Genomic DNA, 22,221 nt, shown 5'->3' on the forward strand with positions numbered 1-22,221 from the left:
AATAATAGCTTTGTAAGTAAGGATGCATTATGAAAGTTAAGTGACACGCGCAGGAAACAGTGGTAATATTTTTCCTTTTAGAGACTATAATACTGTACATGGCATCCAGGTCCCAGTCATTTTAGTTTCTCTTAGAATAAAAACCTTAGTGTAACAGTTTTAATAAGTAATATGCTACAGTCCTGTTACAGCTTGTTCTGATCAAGTAGAAACAAAAAAATGTGTATTTTTTGGGGGTGTGCGTGCAGGACAGAGGAATAGCAATTCTTACACTATTGTTCAGGAGGAACAGAAAATTGCGTGTCAATACATAAACCACGTGCCATCGAAAATCTCGTCACAACTATTTTGCAATCGTTATGGCTCTCCGCCTTTGGACCCAAAAGCATAATCAGTGCTCTAACTCCCCCTTGTGGTGGTCTGGAGCAAGGAAGCGGTGACGCAGGGTACCGTACTAAACCACAAATGACCTCTAAGTCCCGCAGCATAATCTCAAAACTTCTGATCTGTTCAATGTGCACTATTTCTATGCTTCTTAACCTGTCTAGGATGAGGGTGCCGCTAGCGGCACTCCCCCCCCACCCCCACTGAAAAGGCAGAGCCGCGAAATTCAAAAAAAATATTTTTTTTAAATATTTAACTTTCACACATTAAAGTCCAATACAGCTAATGAAAGACACAGATCTTGTGAATCCAGCCAACATGTCCGATTTTTAAAATGTTTTACAGGGAAGACACAATATGTAAAGATGTACATCTATTACCTAAAAACACATTAGCATAATCCACCATCTTTTATTTGTCCACCAACACCAGTAGCTATCACCAATTCGGCTAAACTAAGATATTTATAGCCCCTAACCAAGAAAAAAACTCAGATGACAGTCTGATAACATATTTATGGTATGGGATAGGTTTTGTTAGAAAAAAGTGCATATTTCAGGTAGATGGCATAGGTTACAATTGCACCCACCGTCACAAATGGACTAGAAAAACTACATTGAGCAACGCGTTTACCTACTTACTAATCATCAAACATTTCGTAAAAATACACAGCATACACTAATCGAAAGACACAGATCCTGTGAATACAGACAATATTTCAGATTTTCTAAGTGTCTTACAGCGAAAACACAATAAATCGTTATATTAGCATAGCACAGGTGCAAACATTACCCCAGCATTAATTCTAGCCAAAGTGAGCGATAACGTCAACATCGCCAAAATATATTATTTTTTTCACTAACCTTCTCAGAATTCTTCAGATGACACCCCTGTAACATCACATTACAACATGCATATACAGTTTGTTCGAAAACGTGCATATTTAGCCACCAAAATCATGGTTCGACAATGTGAAATGTAGCCCAGCTGGTGAGAAAATGTCCGTGCGCCATATTAGACAGTGATCTACTCTTATACATAAATACTCATAAACATGACTAAAAAAAATATAGGGTGGACAGGGATTGATAGACAATTTAATTCTTAATACAATCGCGGAATTACATTTTTTAAATTATCCTTACTTTTCAATACAGTTTGCACCAAGCGAAGCTACGTCAAAAAACATGGCGTCCTAAGCCACTAACATTTTGACAGAAACACGATTTATCATAATAAATTGTTCCTACTTTGAGCTGTTCTTCCATCAGTATCTTGGGCAAAGGATCCTTTCTTGGGTCTAATCGTCTTTTGGTGGAAAGCTGTCCTCTTGCCATGTGGAAATGCCAACTGCGTTCGGGATGAACTGGAAGCGTGCCCAGCTATTCACAGCGTTTCAGAAATAAATGTCCCAAAATCGCACTAAACGGATATAAATTGCTATAAAACGCTTTAAATTAACTACCTTATGATGTTTTTAACTCCTATAACGAGTCTTAACATGACCGGAGAAAGATTACTCCCAACACTAATGCTTGGAACAGGTGCGGGTCGGTGTCCTCCACGCGCATGACGCACCAAGAAAAGACTTGCTAGCTACAGGGTTTTTTAATTTATAGTGCCTGTGAACGCGCAATCGACCCCATTCAAATCGTCATCACGTAAAGGCATCCAGGGGAAGACGTAAGCAGTGTCCGTATACTCATAGCAATAACAGTGCCCTTTTAACTGACTCCAGATCAGGGGCCAACATTTCTGAAATCTGACTCCATGTCAGGGAAATTGCTGTAGAATGGGTTCTGTTCCACTTAGAGACAAAATTTCAACTCCTATAGAAACTATAGACTGTTTTCTATCCAATAATAATAATAATAATATGCATATTGTACGATCAAGAATTTTGTGGGAAGCCGTTTCAAAAATTACACGATTAGCATAAATAGTGACAACAGCGCCCCCAGCCTCAACAGGTTAAGTTTCGTTTTTGCGTCTTTTACTTTTTTTTTTTTTTTTAACACCAGCATCAAAACAGCTGAAAATACAACATTTTTGGTTATGTTACGGGAAAAAGATTTCACAGCAGTTTAGATGCTACAATGATTCTCTACATTATACTTGATTGTTATGTCACATAAACTAGGCAAACTATTAGAATTTAATCAACCAGTAAATGGCTGAGTGATTTCTGCATAGCGCACCTTTAAAAACAAGATGCAGAACAAACTCTAGGATGAAAAATACCGGAGTGTTGGGGCATGTACAGCAGACTAGCGCTAGTTAACACTACTTCCAGTAACAAAAAAAGAAAATATGTAAGATATAACTGTATCCGTCACTAATAAAAGGACAACATTCACATCAGTGTTTTAGGTCAAATATTGCCAAAGTATATAGTTGCAAAATGAGCTCCATGCCACTTCAGGGCACTCAGGAACTTCTCGAGTTACTAATGGCCCACACCTCTTAAGTGTGTGTGTGTGTGTGTGTGTGTGTGTGTGTCTGCACTTGCAAACCAATCAGTCTCCTCTTTTGTCCTCTTTTTCCTACTCATCTCTCAATTACACATTTCACATCCTTGCAGAAAATACACATGCAAACTTGAAGGCATGCATACAAACACATTTGTCAGTCTGTCAGTGTCTGCGTCTCTTTTTGTTTACGTGTGTGCGTGTGAAGATAGAGAGAGAGAGAGAAAATAAAATTGGGTCATGCGAGTCTCTTATCCCCTTTTCCGCCAACTTAACCATACATCCAACTTTTTCACGCCTTCTTTTTATATCTGAAAGGTATTGCTGGTATCAAAGTCTAAACTTTCATTGCTGACAAATGCCCGAGTAATCATTTCGGTAAAGTTCTGCCTAGGCCTGTGGTGGTCATGACATTTTCTCAGCCGGTTACTGTCATGCAAAAGACTGCCGGTCTCATGGTAATCCACAGTTAATTAACAAACACATTTAGCATCTCTAGGTCTCAATGCATACAAACTGCTGATGTGCGCCATTCGAACATCTAAATTTAATATCAAATCAATAAATGTAATATACACCATCACAATGAATCCATTATGCAGCACCAGTCAAAAGTTTGGACACAGCTACTCATTCAAGGGTTTTTCTTTATGTTGACTATTTTCTACATTGTAGAATAAGAGTGAAGACATCAAAACTATGAAATAACACATATCAAATCATGTAGTAACCAAAAACAAGTGTTAAACAGATCAAAATATATTTGAGATTGTTCAAAGTAGCCACCCTTTGCCTTGACGACAGCTTTGCACACTCTTTGCATTCTCTCAACCAACTTCATGGAGGTAGTCACCTAGAATGCATTTCAATTAACAGGTGTGCCTTGTTAAGTTAATTTGTGGAATTTCTTTCCTCCTTAATGCGTTTGAGCCAATCAGTTGTGTTGTGACAAGGTAGCGGTGGTATACAGAAGATAGCCCTATTTGGTAAAAGAACAAGTCCATATTATTGGCAAGAACAGCTCAAATAAGCAAAGAGAAATGACAGTCCTTCATTACTTTAAGACATGAAGTTTCTTCAAGTGCAGTTGCAAAAACCATCAAGCGCTATGATGAAACTGGCTCTCATGAGGACCATCACAGGAAAGGAAGACCCAGAGTTACCTTTGCTGCAGAGGATAAGTTCATTAGAGTTACCAGCCTCAGAAATTGCAGCCTAAATAAATGCTTCACAAAATTCAAGTAACAGACATCTCAACATCAACTGTTCAGAGACTATATGAATCAGGCCTTCATGATCAAATTGCTGCAAAGAAACCACTACTAAAGGACACCAATAAGAAGAAGAGACTTGATTGGGCCTAGAAACACGAGCAATGGACATTAGACCGGTTGAAATCTGTCGTTTAGTCCAAATTGGAGATTTTTGGTTCCAACGCAGTGTCTCTGTGTGATGCAGAGTAGGTGAACTGATGATCTCCGCATGTGTGTTTCCCACCGTGAAGCATGGAAAAGGAGGTGTGATGGTGGGGAGTGCTTTGCTGGTGACACTGTCAGTGATTTATTTAGAATTCAAGTAGTCATACTTAACCAGCATGACTACCACAGCATTCTGCAGCGATACACCATCCAATCTGGTTTGTGCTAAGTGGGACTATCATTTGTTTTTCAACAGGACAATGACCCAACACACCTCCAGGCTGTGTAAGGGCTATTTGACCAAGAAGACGATTGATGGAGTGCTGCATCAGATGACCTGGCCTCCACAATAACCCGACCTAAACTCAATTGATATGGTTTGGGATGAGATGGACCGCAGAATGAAGGAACAGCAGCCAACAAGTGCTCAGCATATGTGGGAACTCCTTCAAGACTGTAGGGAAAGCATTCCAGGTGAAGCTGGTTGAGAGAATGCCAAGAGTGTGAAAGCGGCAATTAAGGCAAAGGTGGATACCTTCAAGAATCTCATATATAAAACATTTTTATTTGTTTAACACTTTTTTGGTTACTACATGATTCCATATGTGTTATTTCATAGTTGATGTCTTCACTATTATTCTTCTATATAGAAAATACTAAAAGTAAAGAAAAACCCTTTAATGAGTAGGTGTGTCCAAACTGACTGGTGCTGTAAATATATTTATTTGTATTTTATTCTGTTATATTCCGTTATATTCTTACTATAAACTATAGGCTGTGTGTTGACTGTGATCGGGTAGGTGTGTCTTGTCTGTTTAATGAACAAAATAAACTATTGATTTAATGGATGGCGCAGACATGGCTGCACAGACCAGTAACCTAGGCCTAATTAAAAACTCTAAATATGCTAGTCTATTATTTTGAAAATACATTTTATTAGTCTTCTGCTTCTCAGGACCTGCCTAAACTAATTAGTCATGGATTTATTTTTGATGGTGTCTATTCTCAGTGGACTTATTAAAATAGATGCCCAACCACATCTGCAAACCACCACAACCACTTGTGACCGGCATGCGCACTGGAGGTATAAAAGACCTATGCAGACAAAAATGAGGTAATGTCCTACTCCCGCCTGTTGTAACAGTAGATGACCGCTGGCTCGGATGCCTCACAGAATGTGTGTGCCATGGCTGATTCACATTCTTCGCATTGGAGCAGGCGGCGAGGCTGGCTTGGAGGGTCCCTCTGGGTCGCTCTCCTTCAGAAATCACCCATGTGTGCACACACACACACAGCCCCCACTCTCTTACTTGAATACCTCCTATGTACTGTGTAAAAGTGTGTCTCCCTCTTAAAGTGTATGAGCATATACTGTATGTATGGTCAGTGCTGTGTGTGTGTGTGTGTGTGTGTGTGTGTGTGTGTGTGTGTGTGTGTGTGTGTGTGTGTGAAGAACAGCCTGTGATAATATTAGTATTGTTTCAGTGTGGCCAGGCGTTTAATATCAGGGAGGCATAGCGCTGAAGGCCTGCACTATTGAACCTCTCCAGATTCCTATCATATCTCTGAACCTTAATAGACCCAGTGTGCTTGCTGGGTCAGGGACACCAATGACGACTTTGGTATGATGTTCGTGTGTGTGCTGACCTAATTCAGTCTACACCAGAGTGTGTGGTGTTCTCACCATTACTCAAAACAACAGTAACACAGGAGTAACTTCATTAACACACACAATCTAATCACGGTCTGGCAGGAGAAAGGAAGGCAGCTTAACGTGTGGATTGTGGTAAAAACACACACGTTTCAAAACAGACACAGATATGTGTAACACAACTCATGTCTGCTAGCAGAGATGCATGCCGACACTGCATTACCCGTCTGTCTACAGTATACCACTGGCTGCTGGAGTCATTATCTACATACACATCAATCTATCCCCCTGCAGGTCCTCACACATCCATCACACTGGCTGTATGGCACTCTGCAGCCCAGGGAAAAACCAACCAGAATGATTGTCCACTTCTACAAGATAGGACAGAAAGCACTAAGGAAGATGCGCCACGGGAGTCTGGGTTGGGATGCATCTCAGGGAACAGTGCTATTTTCTGTGAGAGATGATCACCTCCCTGTCTCAAGAACAGGGAACGGAGATGTAGAGAGATTGCTAGAATGACGAGATGAAAAGAGCGGCCTCACTGTTGCAGTCTCGGTGTATCAGAACGCAAGTGACCTTTCCATATTAAAGTACAAGGCATCCGTATAGGGCACACACACACACACACAAGTACGTCGCACACACACACGCAAAGCGTACACACAAAGAAATGTGCTTAAGTCACACACACCCTGCAGGAAGGGGTCTGTCAATGAGGTAAAGGCGCAATCCCAAAATGATCTGTAAAAGGGTATTTGGCTAATCAGGCATCAGATGTGGTTTCCGCAACCCTAGACAGTTGTATGCTGCTGTAGCTCTCCAGTGATGCTGGCATGTGCCTGGAGCCCAGACAACCTAGCAGATCATCGAACACCACAAGTTGACGTCGAGATATGACTAGACAGGTCCAGAATACAGACGAGCGTGTCCTTGTATCACAGACAGTGTGGTCAGTGAGAAATCGTGAGAGATTTCTGCCACAGCTACAAGCCTGTGCCTTTTCAGGAAGCTCAAGGCATCTAGAGAAGCTCGCCACAGTCCGGAAATGCATTGATGACTGAAATGTAGTTAAAAAAAAAAAAGCACAGTAGCTGCATTGTTCCACTTGAAAGAATGTCAGACAATGTCTCACTGAACACCAGAGTACCCCAATTACAACCCATATACCCTGTGACCCAACCACATGAGAGCTGTGCCACAGCTAGACTCTGTGTGTGTGTGTGTATATATCATTCATAGAAAATGATCTACTCTGCTATTAATGTCACCCCCGAGAACAATCGCCAATGGGGCATGGTGGTGCATGTTCTGAATGAGTCTCCGCGCCTTATGAGAGACGCACGTTCTAGTCGCAATGGGGTTCCTCCATAACATGACTTAATGGGCTTTCACCGCTGTACAATGAGCTACAACAATTGTACTTGCCACTTGTATTTATGTCATGACGGGACTGTTGTCATTGATTGTATGGCAGAAGGACAGAATGGTGGAGCCTCTATCAAGTATTCTAAATCAAAGCATTGCAACATTTCCTCTAGAAACACCTATGAAATTATAACCATATACGGTTATTATGTTGCCTGACTATTTAGGTTAACATAAAGCCACTACACTTACCCGCAGATTCTTATTCACGCTGGCCATGGTAGTTCAAAGACGAAGACTCTCCAAACAAGCAACACACTTATGCAATACCAGGTTACAAGCAACGTCCCAAACACCCCGCACACACAGAACTCTTTGATTCCTCAAGAGATAATAAATCCATTGACAGAATATCCAATCATCTTCACAAAGGTTGTAGCCTAGGCTACTACAGTTTATGTTTTTGTATTATTGTGGTCCGTTCCCCCCAAAAAACGGATACCCCTGGCTTGCGCAGGACCAGCGGAGAATGTGGCGGTCATCTGCCCGACCTCATCTCGGCGCTGTCATCCGTAGCCCCTCCGACTCGCTCTTCAGCACCGGACGGGTAAAGACTGACTGCCGGGAGGACTAACCGGAGAGGCAGGTGTGCTGTGTGCGCACACCGGCAAAGAAGGCTGGAGCGTGGGCAAGGTTTGAAAATAAGGTAAGTGTGTATGTCAAATCCGTTGCTGACTCTGCCTACATCCGTCCACTATGGAAAATGACAACCAAAATAAAAGAGACTGCATGTGCCGTTTTCGAAATAGTGACACGTGAAACAGTCACGTCACTTTTCCCGAGCAATACCAAATTACTCAAATCGTATCTGTGTTAAAGGTAGGCTTGCATTGTTTTCTTACGGCGCATTAGTCCACAGCTAAACTACTGCCACGACAGTACCGTAAATCCCTAAAGTCTCTCGCCAAATTTCCATCGCTCAATCAAATACATTTCGAGATTACATCATCGTCTGTTTGCCATTTGGAGACTTGGTGTGGCAGCTGTGAGAGTTTCTGGACCCGACATTGCCTGGAATGTGTCTAAAAATGATCAGCCTGTGGTAGGTTATGTTTGGAAAATATGACACTTACTATAATATATCCAAATCAAAATCCGTATTTAAATTCAGGCACTGTGACAACATTTCACCTCAATACCATGCGAAATATGCAAATAGAAAAATCTAAATAGTTGATGTTTGACATTTCAAAACAAATAACTATATTTAAACCAACCCTACTCTAGAAATAAAACATCCGCCTGAATTCCCTGGTCTTTGCTAAATTGCATGGCCTTGTGGGTGCACTGGGAAGTCGGTGGGCGCTGATGCACATCGCGCGGTGGCTGGTGATGGATGGACGCGTTTTGCAGCCTGCTGGAAATGAGAGCAGAGTAAACGGATGAGCCCTACATAATTAAATGTGAGAACAAACAAGCTTCAAATACAGCGACTGCATGCTCTGACATACGTTTAGGGCAAATCCATTTGAATTCAATCACTTTTTGACAGCATCCCTTTTGATTTAAACAAAAGTTTCAATACATGTTTACCCAAGGAAGAAGTGGTCAGACACGGACTTTTTGGACCTGAATGCCAATAAGGTGATAAAAGGTGCTCAAAGTTAATACATTTTGCATAACACACCATAGGAAATCCATGTCTTCGCCAGAAAAAATTAAACGGATGAGTATGATACAATTTAAAAGCTTAAAGTTAACAATTGTATTATTTCTAGATTTTTTTGTAACTAATATTACATTTTTAAACCTTTAAAAAAAGGTGCAAGATGTAGAAATCGCTCAGCCATTTCCTGGTTGCTAGAATTCTAATAGTTCCCCTAATTTCAATTTGTGACAAAACAAGCAATGCGTAGTGTAGACAATGCTTGTACCAACTAAACCGCTGTGAAATATATTGTCAATAACCAAAAATATTGTATTTTCAGCTGTTTGAAGCTGGTGTTTGAAGAGTAGAAATAGCACACATAGAACATGTCTACTGCTTCTTAGACTTGCCTTGAATGAGATGGACAGATATAACTCACATTTCAATGTGAATTTGATCAGGGTCGCCCAAAAAGTTACATATTGCAGCTTTCACGTCAATCATCTAAAAGCCTCTGACTCGTTTCAGGAAACTAGGTGTATGTCACGCATTACTACTTGTAAAAACATGTATTTTTATCAAAATGTGTTGTTTGACAGAAATGCCTTCTGCAACATGTGAACTTTCATGTGCATTAATAAAAAACTTGTATGCCATCTGTTAATATGAAAACAATTGTTAAATTACGAGCCTAGTTGGTTTATCCAAGGGAAAAGGCAGGAACCTACCTGCTAGCCATGATTAGCTGAAATAATGGATGGGCTGGACATGCCGAGAGAGGAGTTCGGATTGGTCTGCCATGTAGCATGCTTCTGTCTATAAAATGAGCTGCTCAGTACGTGTAGGTAATGATTTCTAACGTGGCTTTAAAGAAAAAGATATCACAAAGAACTGCAAAAGTGTTGATAATGCTCTCCACTTTCTGGAGGACCGAGTTTTGACATCAGTGGAATGCCCGGTGGAAGCAGAGTATGACAGCTAAGGAGACGGAGAAAATTCTGGTGTTTGATTGCAAATACGCGGAGAGAGTCGAAAATAAAAAGCTGTTGTATAAAAAGATCTGTCTTCGGGTAGATCTTCAAACTAAGGGCAACCATGCCAGTAAGTCATTTTAATTTCCAGTTAAAGTGTCATGTTAGCTAGCTAGCTAACGTTACTGTGTTGTAATATTATTCGTATCAAGGCCATTTGCATTGCTAGTTATAGCCTAATGTTAGCTAGCTAACATTGATCCTGGTTGGTTAGCTACCTGCAGATTCATGCAGCGTAGTAACGTTATGAGTTGGGTTTATGGTTTATTGTTTAGCTAGCTAGCTACATGTCAAAACAAAAAGACTCCACTATGCAAGTAACCATTTCAATAGAATGTTCATGTCGTCACTGCGACAACTGTCGATAGACGTAGCTGGTAAATTCACTCTGGCTATCTACTCAGATTTCAAAGCACTCATCTCAGTGTGCCCGAGTGCAGAATAAATGATGAATTTACACAGCTCAACACCCGTTGAATATGGCCGGTGTCAGTAAACATTGGCAAAAAAAGCATAATTAAATTGTTGCCAGCAGCACAGTTGCAGTCACCAACGTTCTGGATAACATCAAAACAGCCTAACCAGCTCTGCTAGTGTGAGTAAAATGGTCAGTGAGCTGTTCCCTCATTTGTGTCTGGAAGTAGATAGCAAGCTAGCCAACATTAGCCAGACAGCAGTAGTCAAGCACCCAAGCCGTTAGGTCAGAACCCTCAGATCAACCCTACCTTTCGGCCAGAGCGTCCAGTGTGCGAAACACTCAATTTACGAACGGCCAATCTGACAACACAGTTTACGAACACCCAGTGCACACTCTGGCACTCCAGATTCAATTTACAAACACACGTGTAGATTAAACCAGCCTTTAGTCTTAATCTTTGGTTGTGTAGTACACAGCCTCACATGTGAATCCTTAAAGAGATGGGTGGGGCTAAAGTTTAAGAGGGTGTGAACGATGCTGAATGGGTGTAGACAAAATTAGAGCTCTCCTGTAGGTACCAAAACAAGGGCCATTTTCTCAAAAGTGAGGTTACAAGTTTATCAATTTTCAAAGCAGAATTACTTTCCCATTGTTCCTCAACTGTAGTGTACATATCATTTTCTAGCTCCGAGTCTGTACTTTTATCCAATATAAAAAAAACAGTTTCATAATTTTGCTACATAAGACCGAATCGAGCCGGTTGGTCAAGGGGTCTGAATACTTTCCGAATGCACTGTATACTAAGAGTGACAATCAAATTAAACAGATTGGAGATCTTACAACTAGACAAAAGGAAATGTTCATTTGAGAACACAACACAGAAACATTAGAGACAGAACCCCTTCCCCTCCGTATTGCAGGATTGTGACAACGATGTGATTTTGGAGGTATGGCAACCTGAGACTAGTCCAAAACATGACAACCACCCTGTACTCAAGAGCATGTTGTATCTCAACCGATGGTGGACACAACGCAACAACCTTAGATGATGTAAAATAGGGTCTAAGCTACAGCAGTTGTGAATATTAAAAAAAGTTTAAGCGATTTTAGATCATCGATGTTATCAAAAAAAAGGACCATAGTATTTCTGATTTACTTAATTCACCACCACTAATAAGTTGTGGAGCTTCTCAAATAATTTCTCTTCACATCAAAACAGCAAGTAAACAAAGTGTGTTTTTACATCCACTAAGAATGACAACAGTTCCTCAATGTAGCCTATTTGAACAAATCTTTCCAGCTTTCTCCCCTTCGATAACCACGGGTTGAAAGGTGAAAAAAATGTAATGCTCTGATCAGGTGAAAACATCATAAAAATAGGCCTACCTGATTACTTCTTATCCCTTGCGCAGGAAACTTGGAGGGTCCAGAATATTTTATACAATGTGGCAAGTTTGTTAGCATCTGGGCTGGACCAAGTTAATACAATGTTTCAAGTTCCTTAGAAACAGGCCATGCATAGCCAATGTGATTTATTTTCTACCTGTAGGCTGCAATTTGTTTATTTGTTGGCTTTATGTAGGCTAGTTGGCAATGGCATAGTTGGCAATGGAAGTTACTATTAGATTTGTATAATTTATATTTTGAGATACGACAAATTTATTATAAATAAATTAAACTGTTCCATGAAAATGTGCATATGAAAATCATAACTGACACGTAGAAATGGTAAGATAAATTGGCACTCCAAATGGAAAAGGTTGCTGACCCCTGGTGTAGTCTATAACCGACAACTTCGGGAGTGTAATGGCAAAATCTGTGACGGCCAGCAACAGTGGGAGGTGGTGGTTTGGGACAAGTTTTTGTTCTTCTATCTTGATCTCTGGCTCCCTCGAGTAATGTGTGTGTCTTAATTATTTAATCAGTGTGCTTAAAGCATCAGACAGCTCAGTAGCTTACATATAGTTGATTTTATTAAAACACATAGGGTGTGTCTACAGTATATGGAAAAATACACGTTTAAGAATTTCGACCAGGCGATTGGTCGAAAGACTCTTGGTCGACCAAGATGATGATTTAAAAAAATGTTTTTTTTTTTTTTTATGTAATTAGGGCACAGCCCTCCTTATGCCTATCATAAATGAATGTCTATGAGCCTATACACACCTAAAGGCGATGGCGTCTCCAGTGCCCATCATCAACTAGCAATATTTCTAATTGATTATGTGCACTGGTAAACTGATTAACTGTTGGATCAGTCAGGAAGCATATCAGATTGGCCATTTATTTAAATGTATTTTTATATATTCAGGGGAACCCAATTGAGACCAGTGTCTCATTTACAAATGGTGCCCTGAAGACAAAAAAACATTCAATACAATACTTTAGGTATTGCCTATATAATAATGTTTTATATAACTTGTTCTAAGCATACATGTTACAGTATAACTTTAAACCGTCCCCTCGCCCCGACACGGGCGCGAACCAGGGACCCTCTGCACACATCGACAACAGTCACCCACGAAGCGTCGTTACCCATCGCTCCACAAAAGCCACGGCCCTTGCAGAGCAAGGGGCAACCCTACTTAAAGTCTCAGAGCAAGTGACGTAACTGATTGAAATGCTACTAGCGCGTACCCGCTAACTAGCTAGCCATTTCACATCCGTTACATACATATGGCTCATAATAGGCTGTAAATTCAGGATCATTATGAGATAAAAACTTATGATAGTCATACATGCTAAAGACAAGTCTTACAATGCATTATAACTGCATTATAGCCTACCTGCAGCCTTTAAGTAAAGTATTACCATCAGATTTAAGCAGCTATTAAGTAAATCAGAGGTTCTAGTTTTATAGCCAATCCAACAGGTCTTAATTACTACATGCTTGGATCAGGGGAGGCCTGGCCTGACTTCCTCCTGTCAGTCACACTGTTCCTTCCCTCTTTAACCAGACAGACAGACAAACAAAATGGCACTGGGAGGAGAGTTGGAAGGAATGGCAACATGGATGGATGGGGTGGGATAGGATGGGAGAGAATAGGAGACGGAGAGGAGAGCCGGGGTTGAGTAAGTATATGGTTGAGCAAAGAAAGGGAATGAAAAACAGAGGAAGATATTAATGATGAGGTGTAGAACGGATAGGACGGAACAAGAGTGGGCCTGTTTTGGCTTTTGCTTCTACACAAATACACTCGCGCATAACCCATCTCCACGTCTATTCTGTCAACAGAGCTCTTCACCTCCGGCTAAAGACTGAGGAGGAGGCTGTCCTGTGACAGTTTGTTATGGTAACCGCTTCACTTTGAGTACTATGACGACTCCCACACACAGCTAAGAGCCAGGGGCAGCATGGTCAAGCAGCTGTCGACAACGAGTCTGCTGTATCATCATCAACAACACAGAAGGATGCTTTTGGATTGCATGTAGGATTAAAGACAGTTAACAACAAGAGACAGAAGACCGGTCATAAAAAGCTCGTTACCTCCCGAGTGGAGCAGCGGGCTAAGGCTACAGACCCAGGTTCGATCCCGAGCTCTATCACAACCGGGCCGTGATCTGGAGTCCCATAGGGGCGGTGCACAATTGGCCCAGGGAAGGGTTTGACGGGGGTGGCTTTACTTGGCTCATTGCGTTCTAGCGACTCCTTGTGGCGGGCCGGGCGCCTGCAGGCTGACCCCGGTCGTCAGTTGAACGGTGTTTCCTCCTCCGATACATTGGTGCGGCTGGCTTCCGGGTTAAGCGGGCAAGTGTTAAGAGGCGCTATTTGGAGGGTCATGTTTTCGGAGGACGCATGACTCGACCTTTGCCTCCGAGCCCATCGCAGCGATGAGACAAGATCGAAATGGGGAGAAAAAGAAAATAAATCAAATAAACATTGTTACTCTGTGTGTGTGCGTAGATAGGCCAGGACAACTGAGTTAGAGCAGTAAATATCTTGCAGGTAATAGGATTAGAGTTCCAGGAGGCAGTGGGCACGTGGCCAGAGAGGGCAACCTACCAAGCGTTAGCCTCACTTCCCTTCACCCTCGGAGCACTGAGGTACTGAGAACCAGACTACACTGCCATACACACTAAATGACAACAATCAGACAAACCATGTATGGTCACACACACAAACTCACACAGGGACTCCCACACACACACACGGACTCCCACAAAAAAAAAAAAACACACATAAGAGAAACAGATACATAAAACAAATAACTGCACACTGACAGCATACAGTAAGTGATAAAATGGAGAGGCTAACCAAAGGACCACGAATGAGTTTCAAACATCCCAACTGTGATCCTCAAATGACTAATGACACCATATTACGTCAATACTGAATAAATGGTCACGTTTGATGTGCTCAAATGTCAACAACAGAGGACCTGAGTTGCATCCCAAATGGAGCCCTATATAGGGCACTACATTTGATCATGGCCCTATGGAACCCTAGTGCACTATAAAATAAATAGGGTGCCATTTGGGACGCGATCATAGTCAGATGCCTTGCGGACATTCAATTGCTCTGCCTAAACTCTCTAGCTGGGTCCCACTGAGACCTCTTCCTTCCTATTTACTCTCTCACTGGCAAAAATGCTTTCCATCAAACAACCATCTCTCTTCCTATCTAAGCAGTTAGTCCCTAGAGTTCCCTTCCTTCCTTCCTCGTCATACACATCAAGAGCCAAGTCTCCCGTCTTAGTTCTCTCCGTCCTGCTTTCTGTCCGTCCATCCGTCCACCGTTCTCCAATGCTCTGTGCTTGTGCAACTTTAGATGGATTTCGTCTTTGATAGTCAATTTTATTTTGAGACATGATGTGGCCTATTTCCTTCCTAGTGGCAAGGGCACATTTCAGTCAGGATTTGTTATATTTTTAACAACACTCATTGTGAGTGTACGAACAGTAAATCAGAACACCAAAGAGCAGGCTGTGTTCGGTTTATTTAAGTAACAAAATGGGAGGTTTTGGTTTTCAACTGTCCCGCTCTGACTGCAATAAGTTAATTTGACATTTTACACAATGACACATACTGTATCTGATATTATTCAACTATTGTAGTACATGGAATCCGAAATGGATCCTTCTAGATTCTCTCAGCAACAGGCATTAGACAGCCGTGGTCAACAACTGTGGATTCAAGGGGGCTTAAATTCAGACTAAGTGTCCCTGACACATTATCTAACCAACATGACCGGTGACCTGACACACTGACCAATGACACTTTGAGAGGGTCTTGGCTGAGCAGGGGTTAACAAGGGGTCTTTGTGACAGACAAGTGTCCTGCTAAGCCAATGGGGACTGAGCTGTGTGCTTCCCAGAGCCAATGAAGAGGCCTGCTGCGCTCCTTCCTCTGCCCCGCTGCTTCTTTCCTCCAGCACTACAGTAAACTGGCTTAACCTTTGTCTCTCAGTGACGAAGAGATTAGACGCCCATACGGTTCCCCTGCTGGAGGAAGGCTATGGCAATCTGCTTCTTCACACAAGGAAGACTTTTGTGCAGTGCCTGTGGGGTACTTTTCCTCTTTTCTGCTGTACATTCTGCACATCTCTTGGTCTCCCTCTGACCCTCCCTCTCCAGCCGAGTGTTAACTGGGCTGTCGTCCATCGGCAGCCCAAAGCAGCAAATTTAATTTGAAAGTGAAAATTGTCCAGAAGCCGAAAGGGGGAGATTCCAATAGCTTTTTCACAGCTTTTCGAGGAATGATCCACAAGAGAGAGAGAGAAAAACGTGCCTGCATGCAGCAGGTGCAGGACAAGAGTTTCACAACACAACAAGCAGACAGGCAGCTATATGGGAAGCAGTCCCAGGGTCAAAGTCAGCCAACTTAAAAAAGGGCACCGTTTCAGCACCACAGACCCCCACTCCTTCTGTGACCCTGTGCTAGTGACCCCTAATCACGAGCTGGTGGGTAAAGGGGTAGCATGACATCACCCTGTCTGAGGGTTTGTTCCACTGACATCATCGTCCGGAGGCAGAGGGGAGAACAGGCTGTCCAGGCCTTTCAGTACCTCTCTCAGCAACAGAGGCCCCTTTCAACAGCCGGCCCAGCCAACCTCAGTCCAGTCCAGCCCTGCCCAGCCCAGCCCAGAGCCTCTGACAGTCTCAGCTCCCATCAACAGGAATCAGCCAGACCCTCCAGTATAACCTTAAACCCTTTACACTTGTGGGAATTGTCCTATATGGATAATGCTAGATTTAAAATGTTTCTTACAGAAGAAATATGCAATGCATAAGCATGGTAGCAATTGAAAGGCAACAGTTTGGAGAATATGGGAAAATTATTAGTCCAAAGTTGATGACACAACAGTTCACCTGACACAATACTGAATCCAAACGTTATGTTATGAAAATGTGGGGAAGGTGCAACATAAGACAACAAAAAAATGACACGGGTTTGTGTGAGAGGACTATGGCCCGTGTGTAGACTTTTAGTATTCTGATCATAGAGTTCTGATCATGGAATTCCCGAACGCGTCCTGCGTCTACACCTACATTTAAACGTGTCTACCATGTGCGCTCTATATATACACATAAAACTATGCATTCTACAAACAGTGGAATAGGCAAAATATGATAACACGTCAGTAGCTAACTACTGTAGCTAACACGCCAGCAAACCTCTGTAGATAGCCAGCAAGCAACACTAAAACAATTGCAAACAGGTTAGAATAACTCTAGCCAAACAAAAAAAACTACAATTATTATAAATATCAGCTAGCATTTATGAGGCCAGCAAACCCATCCCTCACACGCTAGGAACGCATTTCCTCCAACATTATAATGAAAAGGTGCCTCTCAGTTTTCTGGAGACTTGTGGGAGGAGTGCTGCTGACGTCGGGTAGCCTGATTGCGTCCAGATTGAGACGAGATCCACATACACATGCATCCCTGACCACGTCCTGAAGTGGTCCGTCTAGACCAAGTGTTGTTCGTCTAGACCAGTCTTTTCAATGTGATCTTCGTATTCTGATAGAAGTCGCGTGTACGTATCAAAATGTAGAGACAATCTAACATCTCCAAAGTGTGCACAGTTCCTAATTAATTTCAATGCACGTGTATGACTCAAAGAAGAGTTTAACTATACGTTGCTGTTATTCGCTCTCCTAGATGTGCCGTTGATTAACTAAAGCAAGCACACTTGTAGTTATTTTTTGTTTGGAACACAACCCTGCATCCATCCCCGCCATCACACAATGTTGTTTACGCAATCCAAAAACGGCCCATTATAGATCGCAATCTGGGTCAGGTGGGCATCATTTGAAAGCTTGTTCTATTGCTAACATGACTAGCTAAGTTATAAAATACGATCTTACGGTGTTATGCATTCACAGGGCAATTCAGAGAATCCGAATTGTTGAGCGCATAGAAAGGAGTCGTCGTGCGCATTCAGGTACGTGAGCAGCAGCAACAACAAAATGTGAAGCGCCTTACGCGTACGTGTGTTTGGCTTGCTTGTATGCCATCAAAGCGGTATTTATTATCATCCTCAATGTCACATCTTTCAAAATACATAGAGAGTCTTCTTAAATTCACAGCATTTCCCCTCACTCGGACAACCAAAAATGTGCAAAAGTTTCCCCAAGTAGCGGGAGGGAAGAGGCAACTTCTTGTCACGTGCAGAGCTCGAGTTCAAAACGTCCGTCAGTCAGAGCGCTGCGAAGCACAGAACCTGAGCGCTGACGTCATTTACAGCGTGTTACTGTATCGCCACTGCGTTCCAATTTAGGCGCTTATCAGTGCTCAAATATGCCATTTTCAACCCATATATGGGTACAAGTATAAACGGTTAAGAGAAGACTCACCAGGTCTTCTACAACTGCAATAGTGTGAGAACCACAGAGAGCAGTGTACTGTTTTTGCTATGACCTAGGGAAATTGTGCTGAGACATGTACACATTTATTGGTATGCCATTAATTGAACAGTACCAATACAAAAGCTGAAATACATGTTTTTTTGCAGCAGCAAGAGGTCCAGAGGTCAACCTTTCGGAGTGTGAATTTACTGGCCTGTGAAAAAAGACATGGACGTTAAAGCCACTTACTTCGGAAGACATCCAACTGAGAGCCAAAAATGTAATCAAATTCAAAGCATCTGAACACCCTTAATGTACACGCCAATGAAATCATTTGGCAAGTTCAGTATCTTCCCGCTTAGCCTACTGATTTTAGTCTATCCTCACAACTGAAGACCTGAGCAATGAGCTTTTTTGTTGTTGTTGTTGTACTATGCCTGTGTAATTGATTACAAACACACACACACACATATATACAAAGGTTTGGACACACCTACTCATTCAAGGGTTTATCTTTATTTTTACTAATTATTTTTACTAATTTTCTACATTGTAGAATAATCGTGAAGACATCAACACTACGAAATAACACATATGGAATCATATAGTAACCAAAAGTGTTAAACACAGCAAAATATATTGTCTGGATCGACTGATCGTCATGTCTTAAAGTAACCCCTCCACCCCCTCTTCATGTCTTAAAGTAACCCCTCTTCAGAGGACAAATATCTTTGAGCTTATTTTAACAGCTTTTTTTGCTACATATACATTTTGCATACATGGTACTTTTCTATAAAGCAGTCACATAACAGTAATACATTACCAAACATGAGCTCTTTAATCCCAGCCCTCAGCCAATCCCACCTATCACCATAGATCACCCTCGTTTGGTTTCCATGTGCCATATATTTTTCAATTGTGCTGTGATGTTTAACATACTTTAACCTTTCTAATCGTATAGCATCCACAGATTGTGAGCTAAAGATGAAAATCTTTCCTACGAGTATTATTTATTGACTGACGATGGCTGTCCCAATTCGCCCAACAATGCTATTTGTAAGGTTAATTAAAGTGCATGTTGTGATTTTTTTTTTTACCATTCCTGAACCTGTGACCACAAGCAAGCTACATAGATCATTTATTTTGGTATTGCCCCTATTGAGCTACAGAGCTGAGAATGTTGTATGCCCCATATATAAAGCATTTTGTTGGTGGCATAAATGTTATATCATTGAAAAACTCAAGTTTTGAAGCAAGTGCTTTTTTGAACAGTTCATAAACCATGTGCCATGGAATCGTATGGCGCAGCTGTCAACATTTGTCCTCAGATGAAACTGGTATATTTTTCTTTTTATGCCAATTTCTTTTCAGACAATTTGTATCTTTAATATATGGCAGGCAAACAAGTTCCCTACCTACTTCCCTTTTCCACTTGCCTCCTCCATAATTGTGGTAGTGCTGCAATCAGTTGGTTGGAAGTTGGATTGTGCAGACAATCCCATATATTTTCTATTTCTAACTGCATGTGTGACATAACTCCTCCGTTTTTATTCAGAATATCATATGTATATATACACACAGTTGAAGTCATTAGTTTACATACACTTAGGTTGGAGTCATTAAAACTTGTTTTTCAACCACTCCAAATTTCTTGTTAACAAACTATAGTTTTGGCACGTCGGTTAGGACATCTACTTTGTGCATGACAAATAATTTTTCCAACAATTGTTTACAGACAGATTATTTCACTGTATCACAATTCCAGTGGGTCAGAAGTTTACATACACTAAGTTGACTGTGCCTTTAAACAGCTTGGAAAATTCCAGACAATTATGTCATGCTTTAGAAGCTTCTGATAAGCTAATTGACATCATTTGAGTCAATTGGAGGTGTACCTGTGATTCAAGGCCTACCTTCAAACAGTGCCTCTTTGCTTGACATCATGGGAAAATCAAAAGAAATCAGCCAAGACCTCAGAAAAACAATTGTAGACCTCCACAAGTCTGGTTCATCCTTGGGAGCAATTTCCAAACATCTGAAGGTACCATGTTCATCTGTACAAACAATAGTACGCAAATATAAACACCATGGGACCACGCAGCTGTCATACCGCTCAGGAAGGAGACGCGTTCTGTCTCCTAGAGATAAACGTACTTTGGTGCGAAAAGAGCAAATCAATCCCAGAACAGCAGCAAAGGACCTTGTGACGAGTGTGAAGATGCTGGACGGAAACCGGTACAAAAGTATCTATATCCACAGTAAAACGAGTCCTATATCATAACTTGAAAGGCCGCTGATAAAATTATTTATATGTCTAAAGATGATTAAATAATTCCACTCTGAAACCATATAATTGTATGAAATTTATTAAAATCGTAAAACTATAATCTGATGTGTGTAGTTTTAGTCAGAATTAGAACAAGGACCTTTTGTTCCTCTTTAGTATGTAAGCAGGGTGCAAGTGTGAAACAAATGATAAGAGGAGCTGTCGACAGACAAGCTGGACAACTGTGTTCCTTACTGGACATTCTGTCTCCACCCGTGGAGGGGAGAAACTTTTAGGCTTGCAGAAAATTATGAAACATGTTGCAGATTAAACAATGTATCTGTGTAGTGGAAAAACACAGACTGTCTGAGCAAGGCGTAGCTTAAGATTCGAACTTGTCTGTGTGTGTTATAAAGACTGGGTTTGCATTTTTGATGTTAGAACGTTCTCGTGAATAAACTTTGACTATTGTAAACTGGGAAATCTGTCTGTTTCATTCAACCAGAATCTTTGCAAATCTTTGCAGACTGAGTAGATTAACTGGAGTTTATGAACATTGATAACAACATTCTCATAACAGCCGCTCAGCAAGGAAGAAGCCACTGCTCCAAAACCGCCATAAAAAAGGCCGACTACGGTTTGCAACTGCACATGGGGACAAAGATCATACTTTATGTAGAAATTTCCTCTGGTCTGATGAAACAAAAATAGAACTGTTTGGCCATAATGACCATCGTTATGTTTGGAGGGAAAAAAGCGGGAGACGTACAAGCCGAAGAACACCATCCCAACCGTGAAGCACGGGGGTGGCAGCATCATGTTGTGGGGGTGCTTTGCTGCAGGAGGGACTGGTGCACTTCACAAAAGAGATGGCATCATGAGGTAGGAAAATCATGTGGATATATTGAAGCAACGTCTCAAGACATCAGTCAGGAAGATAAAGCTTGGTCGCAAATGGGTCTTCCAAATGGACAATGACCCCATACTTCCAAAGTTATGGCAAAATGGCCTAAGGGCAACAAAGTCAAGATATTGGAGTGGCCATGACAAAGCCCTGACCTCAATCCTATAGAAGATTTGTGTGCAGAACTGAAAAAGAGTGTGCGAGCAAGGAGGCCTACAAACCTAACTCAGTTACACCAGCTCTGTCAGGAGGAATGGGCCAAAAATCACCCAACTTACTGTGGGAAGCTTGTGGAAGGCTACCCAAAATGTTTGACCCAAGTTTAAAGTGTTTGAGGCAATGCTACCAAATACTAATTACATACACTCAAACTTCTGACCCACTGGGAATGTGAAAGAAATAAAAGCTGAAATAAATCATCATTCTCTACTATTATTCAGACATTTCACATTCTTAAAATAAAGTAGTGATCCTAACTGACCTAAAAAACAATTTTTACTAGGTTTAAATGTCAGGAATTGTAAAAAACGGAGTTTGAATGTATTTGGCTAAGGTGTATGTAAACTTCTGACTTCAACTGTATGTATGTATGTATGTATGTATGTATGTATGTATGTATGTACAGTGGGGCAAAAAAGTATTTAGTCAGCCACCAATTGTGCAAGTTCTCCCACTTAAAAAGATGAGGCCTGTAATTTCATCATAGGTACACTTCAACTATGACAGACAAAATGAGGAAAAAAATCCAGAAAATCACATTGTAGGATTTTTAATGAATTTCTTTGCAAATTATGGTGGAAAATAAGTAAATAAGTATAAGCAAGATTTCTGGTTCTCACAGACCTGTAGACCTTTTTTTAAGAGGCTCCTCTGTCC

At 41.4% G+C, this 22,221-nt stretch overlaps 1 protein-coding gene and 1 long non-coding RNA gene across 7 annotated transcripts in view; one reads left to right on the forward strand and one right to left on the reverse strand.

Annotated features, from left to right (window-relative positions):
• Positions 1-22,221, reverse strand: part of LOC129825967 (rhotekin-like) — a 124,442-nt gene that overhangs the window by 51,876 nt on the left and 50,345 nt on the right. The window contains exon 1 of one of the 6 annotated variants that reach the window (XM_055886153.1): positions 20,089-20,380. The exons of 4 other annotated variants lie outside the window; for them this stretch is intronic. Coding sequence is in view for 1 of the 2 variants with exons in the window: in XM_055886151.1 (XP_055742126.1) it covers positions 7,542-7,568 (27 nt within the window). In the remaining variant the exon portion in view is untranslated. Of the gene's footprint in view, positions 1-7,541; positions 8,673-20,088; positions 20,381-22,221 lie in introns of those variants that run through there. One more of the 6 variants, XM_055886151.1, reaches the window with a different exon arrangement.
• On the forward strand, positions 13,417-20,916 carry LOC129825972 (uncharacterized). The gene is made up of 2 exons (XR_008754974.1): positions 13,417-13,458; positions 18,343-20,916. It is a non-coding gene; the product is annotated as an uncharacterized LOC129825972 (long non-coding RNA).

This window comes from Salvelinus fontinalis, chromosome 28 (genome assembly GCF_029448725.1).
Source record: "Salvelinus fontinalis isolate EN_2023a chromosome 28, ASM2944872v1, whole genome shotgun sequence".
In the NCBI taxonomy this organism is placed as follows: Eukaryota; Metazoa; Chordata; class Actinopteri; order Salmoniformes; family Salmonidae; genus Salvelinus; species Salvelinus fontinalis.